This window comes from Wyeomyia smithii, chromosome 3 (genome assembly GCF_029784165.1).
Source record: "Wyeomyia smithii strain HCP4-BCI-WySm-NY-G18 chromosome 3, ASM2978416v1, whole genome shotgun sequence".
In the NCBI taxonomy this organism is placed as follows: Eukaryota; Metazoa; Arthropoda; class Insecta; order Diptera; family Culicidae; genus Wyeomyia; species Wyeomyia smithii.
In genome coordinates, this window is record NC_073696.1 from 100,020,391 (window position 1) to 100,039,812 (window position 19,422).

A 19,422-nucleotide genomic window follows, 5' to 3' on the forward strand; every position below is an offset into this window, starting at 1 on the left:
TTTATAAAATTGTTCTCTTTTATTGTTGTAAAATCAAACCCTACACTAGCTTTCAATGTTCGTAATGATTCATCAGTATCAAACCCACCTATCCCAGAATTTATCCTTTGAATCCTCCACCAGAAATGGTTTCAGGGGATAGCTAATCTCGTTGCCCATGTACGAATAGGACAGATAGAGACAAGTCAGCACCGCTGCCTGCAGTTCCGCTTCCTTGGTCTCCTCACCATCGACTAGTTCCCGAACTAGCATATAAACGAACACCACATTCGCTGGGTTGATGAAAGCAACATCCTGCGGGAGAAACAGAACCGGATATTTTCATTAATAAACATATTGAATAGAACATATGGGTAGAACGAAAAAAAAACGAATCTGGAGAAGAAGAGAAGATAAAACTGAATTTTCGATTTACAAGTATGGTTTGAATGTTATTCTAAAATAAATGTGATAACCGATAAAAAATTATAGATTCCCTAAGGATATTTTTGAACAACAAAAATGGATTGATTTTCATGTGATAGACAGGTAAAATATTCGATTTTGTGAATCGTTTGCAAAAATGATAATATATTGTTTTGGTATGGTTTTTGACATTTCTACAAAGAGTTTGAGTTTGGTACTATGTCTTATTTTAAAAGGATGGGATGATGAATTTTCTAAAGCATACAACCACAGAACAGATATGCTTTGAACAGCTTTAGTAGACCGCTTTCGCATTCCTTTTTCGCCGTTCTATTCTAAGTTGTTGAGTTGTGTGCTCTCAATAGTTTGGACATGCAACAAAAACCTATTTTTTATGCTTCAATGACCAGTTAAAAAGGTGATCTTAAATTCATCAAAACCAAGTTTAGACAGGACAGCATTCAGGGGAATCTTTTAACTGGGGATTTGAGCCATAATTCACAATCTACATCAATAAAAAAATCAAACAATCTCTTAAACAATCAAAGAACATTCATTAGAAAAATTATGTAAGCTCATAAAAATCTTGCACGTATGCGGGTGGTACTGTACGATTATTATGAAACGTCACTCTCATTAATCGAGATACAGAGAGACAGAAAAATCGCTCGAAGGAAGAGCGGAGAGAGCTCGCACAGCCTGTTTGCTTTTCGGTTTTGTATGATGACATAAAAGACCGACATAATTCTTCACCAAAAGCAGTTACAAGTGTAATGAAATTTTGCGTGTAAAATGCGTCTTTTTAACCGCTGGATGTCGATACTTAAAAGAAGAGATATGGTCTCGTTTCTGGTTCTTAAAGTTCATATCTGTTCTGTGATACAACCATACAACTGGCTTTGTACACAATCAATAATAATTAAGCTTAGCTCGCCATAAAAAAACGATCATTTTAAAATTCCATTCAGTCGTCATGGGACAACACTTTTTGTGGCGTTGTCAAACCTTTTCATACATTTTCTGCAGTTTCTTAACTTGGCACATACGCATGCGCTGGCGCTGTTGATACTAAAATGATACTCTTGTAAAAGCTGCTGAATCATTTATTGTTAATTTAATTGCAGATCGCACTTTTAGGTGGACTTTCAGAACAAAAAGTGGGTAGTTGCCCATGAAATGCCACTTTTACATTGAGTCATTTTAGTGTCTACGGCGCACTTATTGGATGTTTAATTTGCGCACTTTTCTTAGTAGAAACCAAAATGGTTCAAAGTAAACTTTTTGTTAGTGTTTTCGACTTTTTGACGGGGTCTAGTTAGTGCTGAAATAGGGGAACTGCTCCATTATTTATCTCATTAAGCCGATATTCTCGAAGAATGCACGGATTAAACACCAAATTTTCACGAAATCATTGAAGAAATAAACTAAGGAGGTATGCTTACGTGCTCTTATGGAATCCTTCAGCATTGTATATTTTGTAAAATTAGCTAGATTTATCCTGAATTTTGTAAAACAAATCATTTTTCACAACGCTTCCATGTCCATCTCAAAACTCGAATCACTGCTCAATGGGACACCGCCGCTTATTTTTGCTAATAAATCACACCAGTGAGCGCAACTGTTTGTGTATTGCCATCTATTAAAAAATTGCTGAAACTATCGATTTTTTCATTCACACCAGAACTAGATGTCGTTGCTTGGCTAAAAGTATTAAATTATTAAATAATTAATGTTAAAACTTGATAGCAAAGAGCCAGAACAAAATTTTATTGCTTCCATTTGAGCCCTCAAAAATCCTAAACTTATCGGAAGTCAATTACTGGTGACTCCGCTTATCGTATTGCATTTTAAATTTGTATGAAGATTTCAAAGAGATAACTTGCTTTTTGCAACCTTGAACCACCTTAATGAGTATTGTGCGCATCCGCTTTTAACCACACGGCTCTCGCCCTAATTTTGAGTCGTTGACAAAATCAATACCACGGGCTCATGGACGAATGGTAGTAAGACGCAATGGAGTTATATAGGAAAAACATGTGTTTTGATAAAAATAGATTGCGTTCAGTGAAAGTAAGTACCAGAAAGTTAGAATAAAATGTATAGAAGACATTTGATAGCTGTATTCTCAGTCAATGAGCAAAATACTCGGAGAAATTTTGATTTTACTACCACTGAAAAAGCGCCATCTCTTGCTATTGGACATTTTTTCAGGTGTCCTATTATTCATCGCACGACGCCCCCATATTCATCACACTGTCAATCATTAATGCATCACATTATCGCCCCCATATTCTTCACACTGTTAATCATTAATGAATCACATTATCATGAATGAACGTAGCCGCAGCCGTAGTAGGTTACCTAGATATCCGCTGTAGTTGTTTACGTGCAAAATTGGTAACCTAGGTAACCACTACAGTGATGTAGATTTATGTCAATTATGTCGGAATAATTCAACATTTTCAGTATGATTTTTTCGTATTAACAGAAACTGATTTGGCAACTTTTGATTTTCTTCAACGCAGTGAAAACAGATGAAAATACATACAGTTGAAATATAGGAATTGTAGAAATTCATCTCATATATTTCTGCTAATTCAAGCTTGTTTAAGGAAATTTGAGGTGAACATTTCAAAGATTAAAATATTGTTAGTTTAGTAAGTGATTTTGTTTAGTGATTAAAATGAAAAGTGGTCCGCTGGTGATGAATAAAACTTTGGTTGGCTGCTGAACGAGTCCCGTTGTAGCTGTATAGAACGATGCGCAAATTTTGTTTTCTGAGGTAGGTGATTGAATTAAATGAGTTTTCGATTGCAGATGCCCGACTATAATATCAAATTTAGTGCTTTTAAGTGAGAAAGAATTATACTTTATGAGGAATTTAAAGTGAACTAAGAAGAATCCATTCCATGGATTAGCAGATTGGTTTAAGAGAAACATATGCGTTTTTTCCTGTTTTCAATTGTGTTTTCATGTTGTATGAGATGAATATATGGGCTAAGATGAATAATGGAGCAGTTCCCCTATACAATAAAAAAAGAAAAATGTTATAAACCATCGAACGGTGACGTCACGCATCTGAGTTTGACTGATATTGGTAACTATGTTTACCTCCAGGCGATGTAATTTAGTTCTTAATTACAGCAGATAATTTCAATTGTCACCAAAATGCCCTTTAAATGTTGTGCGTGTGGTGCCAGTATACTAAGAACAACTATAAATTGAGTAGCATTTTTACTACGTACCCGATTGCTCCATCAGAGAAAAGCACAATGTCCAAAACCCAACCAAAGTTATCACTAACTGTCAGAAAAGTGAGGTTATAGAGATTCAGTGAGATGGTCTGTGGAAGACTCCGTGAATCGTTCTATACACGCTCCTTCAATTTTACCCTAAACTGAGTAACATCTACTCTGTTTTACATTTCTATGCTAAACTCAAAACCTGAGTAACACTGATTGTTTGAACTGAGTAATATTTACTCAGATTCTCTCCATAGCCGTATTTACTCATTTTTGCGTAATATGTGCGAATGTAAAATCTTTTCAAGCACTAAAAGCAGTATATATTCCGATACTTATATTCGACCTTTTTTCAGTTATTTCTAAAGTGTTACTCAAAGTTGTAAATTGGTTCGAGCCCGAACCACTAACGGCGTTGAAGATTTTAAAATGTACCTGGCATCTTTCGAGAAAGAGCAACCTCACATTGCTTGTAGTAGAAAGGCCTTTCGAAACAGGTCGAATGTTCGTTGTCGTTATCAGGTAGATTTCCTTAAATGTACCAGATTCAAATCAATGTTTGGAATCAAAATTCCAACAGATTTGCACATGATTACGGACTTCATGTCAAGTACCTTATATAAAAAATCAAACAACAATTCCCGAGCAACTGTTGACCGTATCGCTGCTATTTTAAAAGAAGCCGCCAAGGCAGAAGATGTTGAAGTTGTTTGAACTATGTTCATTGGACTACTTTTTGTCATTCATGAATAAACAATTGATGATTTGCGTTGATTTGGTGGTTTTTCATTTCAATTGATATCTGAATAATTCCTTGGAAAATATTTAAATTACAAAAGTGGGTAACTTTCACTCAGTTTCGTTGATTTGTGATTAATAGCAACAGAGTAAAATTTGCTCAGTTTCTGACAGATAGATATGTTACCCAAAAGTGAGTAATAGCACAAATACTCTATTTAGAGTACGTCCGCTTTTAACGAAACAGAGTGATATTTAACTCAGTTTAGAGTTAAATTAAATGAGCGTGTAGAGTGTTTAATTATGTCTCAACATGATTTACGTTTCAAATTTCTAATCGAATAACAGTCATCGCGCGACTACACCGTCTGGGGTGCTGTCATGCAATCTCATACTTATTTACCGGTTCCCCACTTGACACATGCAGTAACGCTAGCGCTGATATCGAAATACAAGACGCAGCGCAAACACGGCAGCAGATGGTGCTAGTGTTACCAGCGTAAAGTACTGAAATCATCCGAACGAGGATTTTTTTGAAAATTTGTTCGGAGTGTTATGTCTGTTAGTCTGTGGTGCAAGCAATGGATGCAGCTTTCAAGACAAGCCAAAACCTGGGCGGAAACCAGGTCCGGTAAACGGAACTTTGGACCGGAAAGTCTTGCGTGCTTACACCAGTAAGACCTCAGTTCGGGATGAGGCCGAAAAAATAGAGTCATCTCTCAGTACCGTCTGTCAGGCCAAGGTAAGATTAGGTTTATAGACCTTTATAGACATATAGGGTAAACGACCTAGCCTAATAGCGGCCGTCATAAATATTTTCTTGAATGTTGCTCATTGGTTTGACTGTTAAGCTTTTTCAAATAGCCTGGTGCTTCGATACGTGTCGATTCTTAAAATAAAGAAATTTGGTCTCGTTTCTGGCTCTTAAGTTGCATATTAGAGATGGTCGGGTTTCGGGTTTTCAAACCCGACCCGTACCCGTCGGGTTCGGGTTTGTAAATTTTTGAAAGTGTCGGGTTCGGGTCGGGTTAGGGTTTGAAAATTTTTGAAGGTGTCGGGTACGGGCCGGGTTCGGGTTTGGTGGGAAAACAATTTTCGGGTTCGGGTCGGGTTCGGGTTTAAAAAAGGTCGGGTTTAGGTCTGAAAACCCGAAACCCAACTATATCAAATAAGCATTTTTGTAAGACGATGATGTCTAATTTCATGCAACTGCAAAAACACTAACATTTCAATACCATTCGAGGCCCAAAACTTCAGGGCAGCCTCAAATTGGTACAAAAAATCTACCCCTCAAAAAAAATCTCGGGTTCGGGTCGGGTTCGGGTCGGGTTCGGGCCGGGTTCGGGTTTCACAAAAATAAAATTTTCGGGTTCGGGTCGGGTTCGGGTTTGATCTAAAAAAAATTTTTCGGGTTCGGGGCTCAACCGAAAAAAAAATTCGGGTGCGGGTCGGGTACGGGTTTAAAGAATGCCAAACCCGACCATCTCTATTGCATATCTGTTCTGTGGTGGCATGCTATCCGAGCCATTCGTAACAACAGACTCAATGAATACCCCTGGTTTTGTCCGTGAGTGTCACAATCCCAGTACTGTTCTAGCCAGATCTGGCATCACGGTACGGTGGCCTGTTACCAATCCAACGGAGTAATTTCGTGCCAAAGGAGATGAATCCGGCAAATTGTCCCCAGGCAAGATTAATTAAGACTTTTTGGGCTCTTACCAAGTCATTTATATAGAGCCCTGCTGGCCATAAAAAATTTCGCAAGAGACTGGATAAAAGTGGCCAAGATCATCGCTAATCATTCTGTGCTGCAGCTGATGGGCAGCCTTTGTTTGAAAACCCGATCAACAAACAAATGGAAAACGCATACTTTTTATGAAAAACATTAATAATTTTGAGTACACTTGAGATACTCATGATGTCAGCATTGCATATTATTTTTTTTAAAACCCTAACAGACGTTAAAAGACAGCTTTAAGATGAAAATTGATATAAAAAAGCTTAAGTGAAAAATGTGTTTTTTTCAATATAAATCGGTTGTTTTCAAAGATAGAAAACACTTGTTTTTAAAAAGTACTGTAAATGAAACTATAACATTGTAGAATAACTTTTTCTTCTATCTACAAAGACAAAAAATTAACATACTTGATTTAATTGAAAATTTGGGTCATTCTAATTTTTGATAATTTTTCAATAAGCGCTTCATCATATGTAACGACTTTGTAGAAGAAAGTTTTTCTCTCAAATATTGCTATAGAGTTCTGGACCCAAAATTCCCCCTGCATTTGGTTTCTGGACCATTTTGCATTGGCCTACGATTGATTAGAACAGCGGTTCTCAACCTTTTTTGTCTGCGTACCCCTGGCAATATTTTCCAAATTAATTGTAACCCCTGGCTTCTAATGTCCTCGCTGAGCGGGAGAAAGTAGTGGTAGATCACGTTGTGGCAGTCTAATTCAGGTTTCAAATTGGACTATACTTTGTTTTATTGCATGTTTTGAGAGCAAGTTCAACCAATAATTGAAGTATTTAAAAAAAAAAACATTGCTTTGTTCGCCATTACTGATTTTTCTTTCGCGTACCCCAGGTTGAGAACCGCTGGAATAGAACTAAATTTTGAATCAATGCACTGTAATAGAAGACCTTAGAGAAATTAAAAATAAAATAAAAATTTCGTTTGCTCTCAAATTGTGTTTATACCAATTATTTGAAATCGTGCTTAGACATAATGAAATACCCTATAACGGCGTCATCGTTATGAGACATAATTCACTTCAAAGTGTAAAAAGGCATTGTTTCAACATGTTTAACAGTTTGGCTTGCATTCTACGTGTGGTTCGAATTTGGAATGCCTTGATGGCGTGGCATTCGACATAGTGTTGTTCTAGAGAGATAGGATTGAGCACAGAGAACAGACTTGCAAGCTTGTGAAATATAATTTTTCAGGCTTTATTTATGTCTCACTTTTTTCTACTGAATATACAGTCATCCCAGTATTAAGGGCCAACCAGTATTATGGGTAAGTCTACACTTTGTATTGGTTTCTAACATATTTCAATAACTTTCAATAGTCAAATTTAAGTTGAGTGAACGTAAACAACGTTTACCAAACTTAAATTTGACTATTACATGTTATTGGTATACGCTAGAAACCAATACAAAGTCCATTGGCCCATAATACTGGTTGGCTCATAATACAGGGATGACTGTACCTAGGCACTTGGATTAAAACTAAAACCTTGCATCTTTAACTAAAATATATATCTTGAAAGTAAGTTGTATTTACTCTATACTTGCTTTATACTATACTAGATTGTACTTTGTGAAAGTAATTAAATCCTATTATTTTGAGACCCTTCTTCCCTCCTATTGTGCGATACTTACTAATAGTTCAAGTCACGCATACCGTAATCAGCAGTGTCAACCTTATTCAAACTTTGTTACTGTTTTCGCACATGATTGATATAATTAGCCAAGTCATGGTAAGTATCTATCCGCACGAAACTCGCCTTCTTCGATGGGATGGTCAATGAATCTTTAATCATTGTGTGCCTTCCAATTAGCCGTGGTCGTAGCCGCAGCTAACTATCCCATATTCAACATGTATGAGCCCAAAATAGTCGATTGTCCTTTCAATAAGCACGAACCTGTAGGTACAGGTAGTGACTATATTGTCGTCAACTAGAACGGAGACCACTTTGTTTCAATTTGTGGATAGTCACAGTACGAACAAAGTCCTTTCCCATACATAACCGTGTGACACGAGCTGGTGCGTGTTTTTCAAACCGGCACGATCATTTATTCAGTTTATTCATTGATTTAGTTGTTTCATTCCGATGGAGACACATGGTACTTCACAGTTCGTACAATTCAGCAGGCGCAGAATTTGTCTCCATTGGCAAGAAAAACCTAGAACTAATGACATACCCAAAACACTTCGTGGGTTCATGGATTATATTCCTTTTCATTTTAGGTTAGCCCTGTGCGAAATGTTTGGAATGAATTCGCCATTCACTTTAGCGGAGTTGGTCGTTCTGCTTTAGCTATTGCAAGTGGCAAGTCTGGCAGGCGACTCACCGCAGCCATAGCCGTAGGTTAATCGCGCGTTCCATTCTAAATGCTAATGCACGCTATGTAGCGAGTTAGCGACAATAACATCAGCATCATGCTCCCTGCTATAATCCTCTCGCACGGGATGTTGCACAGGCAAGGCAAGGCACACATGGCGCCAGTGTTTGCCCATTTTCGTGCGGTTCAGTTTATAGGTTAAGCTGATTCAGTAGCTGCTGTCATTCGTTGGCGTGAGTCTGGATGGTACATACCCACCTACATACCAGTGGTAACAAACCAAGCAGACTGAGTTTGACTGTTATGGGGAGAAAGATTGGTCAACGTTGGCTAGCTACAGTAACAACAAATACAAGCCTCAAGATACAATAATGAAGTTTTATCTATTCAGCTGTGAGAATTAATGAATGAAACAAATTGCAGTTGTTGAGTGGTTAACAAATGTGAGTATCGCAAAGCTACACTTTTAGCTCGGTAGTGTAATTTAATCCCGAAAGGATATGAGTTGCGTCAAATCCACAACTTGAAAATGCCTCAAGAGAGATTTACGATAATGGCTAAATATAGATTATTCTCGTTTTTAAACTGAATACAGCTGTTCCTATTTTGTACTTCCAAGGGTAGAGTCTGTTTAACATTGAAAGTACATGTTGACTTTTAATTTGGGTTAAGCTTTGATGTTGATGGGGGACAGAAACCAACCAACCATGTGTGAAATCGTGTTTCCAGCATAATTCATCAAAGCTGCTGTAATAGCGTACAATAAGGAAAAAATTAAATTATGATGACAGTAAGAAATATGTTAAATCGTTCTTGTTATGAAGAAAAAATAGGATATTATCAAGTATCGATGATGGTTTATCGATTATTCTGTAGGTGTCTAGTTTGGCCTCTCATTAAACAGTGGAAACTTTGTAAAACTTTTACAAATTGTCTGTTGTCAAATTTCTATATCATTTTAAGAAAACATTAGCTTTGAATATGTTAGAAATGAATTAACTAAGTATAAAAAGATAGATATAATTCATGACAGAGATAATAAACGTTATGAATTTGAAAAGATACCATACTAAAAGTTTGGAAAAATTTCGACTATCGACTCCGACATCGACATTAGTGTTCAAGATCTGTTTAGTGTATGTAACAATGCACTACTTTTCTATACCATCCTGTTCTCAGCTATAGGAGCGAGTTAATTGTTTGCTGCGGAACTTAACCAAAAATGATTGATTTTCAATTCAACTGTTCACTATTGAAGAGATATGTCAACTATTCTATCACAAGTATGTGGCAACCTTCACCTTTCGATCGAGATATTGACGTTTAAAATCCGTTCAATGGTAGTAACATCATATGTATTTTGTGCGAGCTCATTTTCGTTACACTTTTTACGGTATATGCTACTAAAGTAAGACGTAGTCCTACGTCAAAAAATTTGTCATGGACAGGGTGTTCAATAATTTCGAAAACACGTGTGTTAAAAAATTAAATGAATAAATTAATTTTTTTGAAAACACACGATATTGTTTTCTGAGTAAATTTTTATCAAGCCGATGTTTATTGAGAACCTTTATGACATATTAACTGGGAGAACCCCTCATTGTGCAGTATGACGAGCTTGAGACGTTTCTCAAAAGAGTCGCACGCGGCACGCACTTGGTTTATTGGCATCTTATCCCCAGATCTTGGAAATGAGCACCTTAAATTGGTCCATAGTGCTCATTTTATGTTCGCACTGCTTGGCCAGCATGTACGACGATACATAAAAGTATAGGGGATTCTGATCCAGAGCCACAAAGTCTTATGTAGAAAGTCAGTCAAATTCTCCCTACAACACGATTGAAAGGTATTTGCTGTGCGGGCCGGTACGTCGTCCTGTTGAAGGAGGTAATGATCCTTCACGTAGTGGTCCCAAAGGCCACAACCTTCTCCAGAACCTTTCGTGTTTATCGATAAACACTAGTGAGAGCTTCCCACGCCTGGAGACGGCCATCATCGACGCTGTGATCTGGAACTGCGAGATGCTCAAGTGGGACGGTGACCTAAAACACGAACTCTTGACCTACGTGCCACGCAAGTATCAGCCTCTTTTTCGTTTCAGCCTACATAACCTCGTGAATCTTGTGTTTCTTGTACGGCTTATATCCAAGGTCCTTCGTCATGATAGTGTGGGCTGTCACAATTGACGCATCCATGTAAGGAGCGGTTTTCTCGATCAAGCGGTTCAGTTTTCGACGAACCTACTCTCTCACCACCTTAATGGTTGCTGGCGCCCTCACCAAACGCGGCCGGATCTCGCGCGGTCCATGGATAAGACTGTCTAAAGCCTGTATCAGAATAACCGTTGTAGCGGTTGACCGCTACCGTTCCGTTCTTTTTCGACCAATCAGAGCACAGCGGTCGACCGTCGCTTGTTGTTGTTGTAAAAAATAGAATTATTTCTATTTTGGCCGCCAACCGTTCCCAACGGTTGGCTGTCATTGACATGGCGAAGGCAAACGTGCCTCTTCACACCTACAGAAAGTCACATATAGAGACTTATCGAATAAAAATGTGGGCTTCTCTTTTTGGCACACACGACAGCCAGTCAAAACATTAATTGCACCGGCAACGCTGCTTGGCGATGTCAAATTTCGACCAACGGGAACGGGAAGGAAAAAAAAAAGAAGTTTTGTTTTGATCTTGCGCTAGGAACTTGTTTTTATTAAATCTGTGTTTCGTTTGTTAGAAATAGTTCCAGTGCAAGTGAAAAAAACTTGACCGTTCGTGCCTCTCCGGAAGAATATAGTCAAACGGTCAGACTCAGCTTTTTTGCTGCTGCGTTTGCGGGTTTTTGTCGTGTTCGCGTAGTGTTTGTTTTGTGATGCTGATTCACTTGCACGTAGGAAATCCAGCGATCAAATTGGACACAAAATCCAGTCGTCCTCTGGAAGGTATCGACGATGTTCGAGGATGAATCCGGGATCGGAGCACGGCATCGGCACTGGTATCGGCTGCAGAAGTGCTGCACCCAGACTGGTATGCTCTCGATTGAACAAATTATTATTACAATTTCGACGTCCAGCACCGCCGGATGATGTTGAATCGCTGGTGCTAGCAAAGCAAGGCAATACTGCTACAGTAATCACCCGATTATATCTGTACTCGATTTTATCTGCCCCCGATTTTATCTGCCCCCGATTTTATCTGCCCCCGATTTTATCTGCCCCCGATTTTATCACATTTTTCACCCGATTTTATCATCATAAAACATTTCATTAAAAAAATGTCAGAGTGAACTTATTTTCTATTACGCTTCAATATTCAAGATATTTTTCATAATTCTGTGTATCATTCTGGATGCAGTTTATATTAAAAATTCAACCGATGCACAATGTTACATTTTGCTGTTATCGTGCGAATAATTGAATAGTGATACAAATGTTTATTATAACGGTATAATATGTTCAGAGAAGTTTCAAAATATTTGACAACGCATCTTTTGATGTAGAAAGCTGGATGATCAATCCTCCTAAAAGTGAGATAGAATATTTACTTTTTCATTAGATAAAGATAGACGCTTGGTGCCTTAGGCAAAGTATTAGTTGATCTCAAAACAAGAAACTTCACAGAAAACATCATGTTTCTATCTCTTACATATTGCAAACAACATAAAGTTTTCTATGAGAAGGCATTAAAAAACGTTATTTACATTTTAAGATTTTTCAGGTTGCAATATGTGAGAGATATCGGCAAAGTTTAGTGTTGTGAGAACATCTAATATTTTGCTTATGGTACTGCGCTACAAAAAAAGCAAGTAATTCATTTTACCAATTCAAACAAAAACATGAACGAATAAAAAACTTAATTGTATTTTATTTGCAACTTTACATCGATTTTTTAGGTTTTTTTATTTTTTTAGGTTTGTTCAGAAAAGTTTTAGGCAACTGAATTATCTATCTAAAAAAATGTTTTAAAAAAATAGTGATGATCGATTTTTTTAGTCACTTTTTGTTTTTGAAATTTTTTTTTCAGTATCGGATCTCAAATTGAATTTTTTAAATATTTTTTATAAAAGCTCAGACAGTTTTCTCAAGTTCATCCCTTGACAACTTTTCTCCATTTTTTGTCATTATTCAGATATATCGATTTATGAAAAAACAACTGCAGCTTTTTTCATATGTTTGTACAGATAAATTTTCCAAAAAAAAAAATAAAATCGCTGATTTTACGTATTTAGTTACTGATTTAACATCTTCAATAAAAAAAATAAAATTTTAAAAATTTCCCGATTTTATCACTTTCCCTATTTTATCACGCCAAAAATCATCAGGGTGAGATATAATCGGGTGATCACTGTATTCAGCGGTAGGTTTTCGTGAATATATGGCTTTCACCGGATACTAATACGTCGACCTATATTTTTACAGGTACAGTAACTATTCGCTAACTGGGCACACTTTAACTGGGCTTCTTTTTAACTGGGCGCTCGCTAACTGGGAGGATTCCCAGTTAAAAAGACAACAAACGTCAAATATCTAAACGAACGGGGGGCATGTGGATTGGGAGCGAAAACTGAAAAATTAAAGTTTCTCTAATCGAGCATATTTAAAATACAAAAACAATAATTTAGCTGATAAATGTTTAAAAGCTTTATTCGAGAGATAAGTTTGCAGTTGTGGCTTCTCTATTTGGTGAACAATTTGAGAACGAAAGCCTTTTATGAAGTTGTCGCGAAGCAGCGTTATCTATCGAACTCCCCCTCGGCGTTGAGATGATATCCCAGTTAGCGAGCTGATTTCAATAACTGGGAAGTGCTCGTCGCCCAGTTAGCGAACAGTTGCTGTATTTGCTGTCAGCTGATTGTTGCGACGAGTGGTGTGCTAATTTTAATATAACACTTGCTTTGCTTGAAGCCTGGGGACATACCGATAGCAGAAGCACGAGTTGCTGAATACGTTCAATCTGCTTAATATCGGTTTTCTGTACAGTTGCCATTGTTAGTTGTATTATTAGTTAGTTAGTGAGTTAGTAGTAGTAGTATTAGTTAGTTATTTATTAAAATTATGAATTCGAACGTCCTAAGCAGATGAAGATTAGTGTCTTATTTTTCAAATAGGATTTTATGTGATGAATTAATTATTTACTAGGTAATATTAATTTAGAATTTATATTGTGTGTTCTGCCATAAACGGAGACATCAACACTATCACATACATTTAACACTTTATTATATTAATAGTTTGTAGTTGCTTTTAAACAAAAAATGAATTGAAATAAAACTCAAACCTAATCTTACATTTATCTTTTACTGGCTATAATTGAGAATTGCAACGATTTTTTCGGAACTTATTCGACATATTTTGTAATGTTTACAAACTAGTAAGCATATGTACAGGGGTCAAAATAAGTAGGATAGGCAAGTGCCGGTAGGCATGACAAACCTGCTAATTTTTGGATGGATTTGATAATTGGTTACCTGATACAAATGCTTATTTGCATCATTGGCATAGATGAAAAAAAAAACATTTCTAAAGTGAATGTTTCATCAAGATCAGGAATCGGCAAAGGGCTCATCGAGAAATGGCTATTTCTCATCTGGAAATCCCAGAGGAACCTGTCTCAGGGAACATTTACGTTTCTGCATAAAAATATAGCGTGTGGCACCTATATCTCCAGGATTTTTCATCTGAAATCATTCAAAAGACATATTTTTAAATTTAGGCGTCATTGGCCACTTCCGGAACAAACTGGATGTCCCGAAGGAACTTGTAGTGCGAGAAATTACATTTCTGCAACAGGAATCATCCGAAAGACATATTTCTAAACACAGACTGCATTGGCCACTACCGGGACAATCTAAAAATGCCCCGGAGAAACCCGGAATAGAGACATTTCCATTTCTGCATCAAATATAGCGTGCGACACCTCTCTCTTCGAATTATTAGGCATCTTCCAAAACATATATTTTTGATTATTGGTAATGTTGGTCACTTTTGAAACAATTTTTGATTCTTGAACTGTATTGTGAAATTTTTCTTATCATCTGTTTTTTTCAATGAGGCAAACATTATTCCCGAATGGTGAAGGTTTTCTTTTTTTCAGGATGACAATGCTTCATAAAATTTTGGTGTGTTGAATCTTCCCTCAATGCTTTCGGATAATCGACCAACCAGCATATGCGTCCGCTTCACAACCGTATATATTCCCAACTGTCTACCCTGCTTCATTTCTTCCTTTAAACCCCTTCCTAAGAGTCAAGCACTTTTCTTTTCCCTTCTTCATTTTTAATCTCTACAGTATAAAGAACACGACGAGGATTGTTTCAAAAGTGACCAAAACAACCAATAAGGGGCCATCCACATACCACGTGGACAGATTTTTAACGATTATTACCCCCCCCCCCCTCCCCCGTGGACAAATGCCCATATTAATTCTTTTTTTTTTGTAAGGACCGTGGACATTCCACAACCCCCCCCCCCCAAGCTGTCCACGTGGTATGTGGATGGCCCCTAATCAGAAATATATGTTTTGGAAGGTGCCTAATAATTCTGAAGAGAGAGGTGTCGCACGCTATATTTGATGCAGAAATGGAAATGTCTCTATTCCGGGTTTCTCCGGGGCATTTTTAGATTGTTCCGGTAGTGGCCAATGCAGTCTGTGTTCAGAAATATGTCTTTTGGATGATTCCTGATAAAAAATCCTGAAGATAGAGGTGTCGCATGCTATATTTTGTTGTAGAAATGTAAATTCTCGCACTACGAGTTCCTTCGGGACATCCAGTTTGTTCCGGAAGTGGCCAATGACGCCTAAATTTAAAAATATGCCTCTTGAAAGATTCCAGATGAAAAATCCTGGAGATATAGGTGTCACACGCTGTATTTTTATGCAGAAACGTAAATGTTCCCTGAGACAGGTTCCTCTGGGGATTTCCAGATGAGAAATAGCCATTTCTCGATGAGCCCTTTGCCGATTCCTGATCTTGATGAAACATTCACTTTAGAATTTTTTTTTTCATCTATGCCAATGATGCAAATAAGCATTTTTATCAGGTAACCAATTATCAAATCCATCCCAAAATTAGCAGGTTTGTCATGCCTACCGGCACTTGCCTATCCTACTTATTTTGACCCCTGTACATATGCTTACTAGTTTGTAAACATTACAAAATATGTCGAATTAGTTCCGAAAAAATCGTTGCAATTCTCAATTATACCAAGTAAAAGATAAATGTAAGAATAGGTTTGAGTTTTATTTCAATTCATTTTTTGTTTAAAAGCAACTACAAACTATTAATATAATAAAGTGTTAAATGTATGTGATAGTGTTGATGTCTCCGTTTATGGCAGAACACACAATATAAATTCTAAATTAATATTACCTAGTAAATAATTAATTCATCACATAAAATCCTATTTGAAAAATAAGACACTAATCTTCATCTGCTTGGGACGTTCGAATACATAATTTTAATAAATAACTAACTAATACTACTACTACTAACTCACTAACTAACTAATAATACAACTAACAATGGCAACTGTACAGAAAACCGATATTAAGCAGATTGAACGTATTCAGCAACTCGTGCTTCTGCTATCGGTATGTCCCCAGGCTTCAAGCAAAGCAAGTGTTATATTAAAATTAGCACACCACTCGTCGCAACAATCAGCTGACAGCAAATACAGCAACTGTTCGCTAACTGGGCGACGAGCACTTCCCAGTTATTGAAATCAGCTCGCTAACTGGGATATCATCTCAACGCCGAGGGGGAGTTCGATAGATAACGCTGCTTCGCGACAACTTCATAAAAGGCTTTCGTTCTCAAATTGTTCACCAAATAGAGAAGCCACAACTGCAAACTTATCTCTCGAATAAAGCTTTTAAACATTTATCAGCTAAATTATTGTTTTTGTATTTTAAATATGCTCGATAAGAGAAACTTTAATTTTTCAGTTTTCGCTCCCAATCCACATGCCCCCTGTTCGTTTAGATATTTGACGTTTGTTGTCTTTTTAACTGGGAATCCTCCCAGTTAGCGAGCGCCCAGTTAAAAAGAAGCCCAGTTAAAGTGTGCCCAGTTAGCGAATAGTTACTGTACCTGTAAAAATATAGGTCGACGTATTAGTATCCGGTGAAAGCCATATATTTACGAAAACCTACCGCTGAATAGCAGTATTGCCTTGCTTTGCTAGCACCCGCGATTCAACATCATCCGGCGGTGCTGGACGTCGAAATTGTAATAATAATTTGTTCAATCGAGAGCATACCAGTCTGGGTGCACTTCTGCAAATTCATGCTCCCGATCGGAGGCTTACATTTTTCATCATCAGGATAGGTCCAATAGCGAAGGACATGACCATGCAGCCGATACCAGTGCCGATGCCGTGCTCCGATCCCGGATTCATCCTCGAACATCGTCGATACCTTCCAGAGGACGACTGGATTTTGTGTCCAATTTGATCGCTGGATTTCCTACGTGCAAGTGAATCAGCATCACAAAACAAACACTACGCGAACACGACAAAAACCCGCAAACGCAGCAGCAAAAAAGCTGAGTCTGACCGTTTGACTATATTCCTCCGGAGAGGCACGATCGCTCAAGTTTTTTTCACTTGCACTGGAACTATTTCTAACAAACGAAACACAGATTTATAAAAACAAGTTCCTAGCGCACGATCAAAACAAAACTTCTTTTTTTTTCCTTCCCGTTCCCGTTGGTCGAAATTTGACATTGCCAAGCAGCGTTGCCGGTGCAATTAATGTTTTGACTGGCTGTCGTGTATGCCAAAAAGAGAAGCACACATTTTTATTCGATAAGTCTCTATATGTGACTTTCTGTAGGTGTGAAGAGGCACGTTTGCCTTCGCCATGTCAATGACAGCAGTCGCCAACCGTTGGGAACGGTTGGCGGCCAAAATAGAAATAATTCTATTTTTTACAACAACAACAAGCGACGGTCGACCGCTGTGCTCTGATTGGTCGAAAAAGAACGGAACGGTAGCGGTCAACCGCTACAACGGTTAGTCTGATACAGGCTTAACGGCACGTCTCGCAAAAAACTTTTCTACGACATCGCAGTACACCTTCATCGTGCGCGGTAAACAAATAACAAATGACAGCAAGTCGTATAGCCTATATATGAGGCAAGACTGCTGAGCCGAAGAAAAAAAAACCCCGATATCAATACACGGTCGATTTCCGATGCATATGAGGCTAAAGCTGACACCAACACCAATACACAGTATGCACAACGATGAAATGTTGTATTCGAACTTATTGAACACCCTGTATTTTGGTTAGTAAACGGCTGGGCAGTGCGTACCAGCAGTACACCCGTACTAGTTGGCATAAAATAGACCCCGGTGTGGTCCAAAGTCCTCGCAACTCCTATTCCTGTTTCCACCTGGCACCGACTGGGATACGAGCAACCAAGGGAAGATCGGTGAACTGGTGAGGACTATGCCGTATGCTGACAGGAAATGGTGAGCTGTTCTCGTAGGAGGGAAGCTTGCCTAAGTGTCTATTCTTTATGTTATGGGTGGCTTAAACAGCGGACGGCTGAATTATGAAATGCTGTATCTCGTGAGCTACACCCAAGTCGGCAGCCCCGTCGCGAGACTAGGCATCCACAGCCCTAGTAAGGTAACATGGCGAAAAAACAAAAATAATGCGAACAATCAACAATTGAATACAAACCGGAACAATCGGCAACGACCTAGGCGACGAAATAAGGACGGCGATTGGAAGCTCGGTACATGAAACTGTAGATCGCTGAACACCCCGGGTGGCGACAGGATTCTGGGGAGAAGGTACGGAGGGTTTGTGGCCGTAGTACTGTGTCCTACCAGAGCGGCGGTACAGCCGATGAGCTGGTACCGGCTTTATAGTGCTGGGCAGGATGCAGAGTTGTGTGATCAAATGGCAAACGAGAATAACAGGCCGGTTCTACAACTACACTATCATCAATGTGCACTGTCATCACGAAGGAAGACCCGATGCAGAGCAAGAAGCGTTCTGCGCACAGCTGGAGAATCTCTATGATATGAGGACTGGCAGTCTGACATCACCGAGCCCCTCGGCTCATCATCAAGCAAATCCGGGACTTCCAGGCTGCGCAACAGCTCAAAGCGGTACTACCCACGGCGGAGTGGCTTGGAGCATCGCCTCTCAAGGACAGCTGGTTCAACATTCGCACAGCTATCGAGGAGACCGCAGAAACGATTGGTGTGACGGAAAGTGCGAGGCAGCGATGAATGAGAAGAACCGGATATGGGCGCTAAACCTGGGCAGGTCAGCACAAGAGAACAAGGTCAATTACAAACGGGCACAGAACGACATAAGCACGATTCTCAGACGAAAGAAGTTCCAGTAAGAGGATCGTGAACCTGAGGAGCTGGAGCAGCTGTTCCGTGCCAGTGATACGCGGAGGTTCGGAGAGGAGGTGTACCAGTCTCGCAGAGGCTATGTGCCGCAAGTCGACATGTTCAACGAGGCGGATGGGAACCTTGTCACGGATGCCAGCGAGGTGGTCGACAGGTGGAAGGAGTACTGTGATGGGCAACTGAATTGCGATACAATAAACAGAGAAGAGCAGGAACTGCACCACCAGCCCCCGATGTGAGATTGGCAAGCTGAAGAACTACAGAGCCGCAAGCAAAGACGGACTGCCGAGCGAGCTTTTCAAACATAGAAGAAAGGCGCTGGCTAGAGCGCGACAATGGGTCATTTCCAGGATTTAGGAGGGGGAAGATTGGATGGAGGGAGTCGTATGCCCCATCTAAAAGAAGGGCGACAAGCTAGAGTGCTGCAACTACCGCGGTATCTTGCTTATCAATGCCGTCTACAAAATATTCTCACAGATGCTGTTTCGTTGTCCATCACCTTAATTCAGAAGCGGTCTTCATGGGAGCCCGTGCCACCACGAATCAGATCTACTCAATACGACAGAGCTTACAAAAATATCGCGAGTACAACGTGCCCACATATC

At 38.9% G+C, this 19,422-nt stretch overlaps 1 protein-coding gene across 1 annotated transcript in view; it reads right to left on the minus strand.

Annotated features, from left to right (window-relative positions):
- LOC129727077 (cyclin-dependent kinase 5 activator 1) overlaps positions 1-19,422 on the minus strand; it is an 83,692-nt gene that overhangs the window by 4,923 nt on the left and 59,347 nt on the right. The window contains exon 3 of the mRNA XM_055684494.1: positions 89-294. Within this exon, the coding sequence (XP_055540469.1) occupies positions 89-294 (206 nt within the window). The remainder of the gene's footprint in view (positions 1-88; positions 295-19,422) is intronic.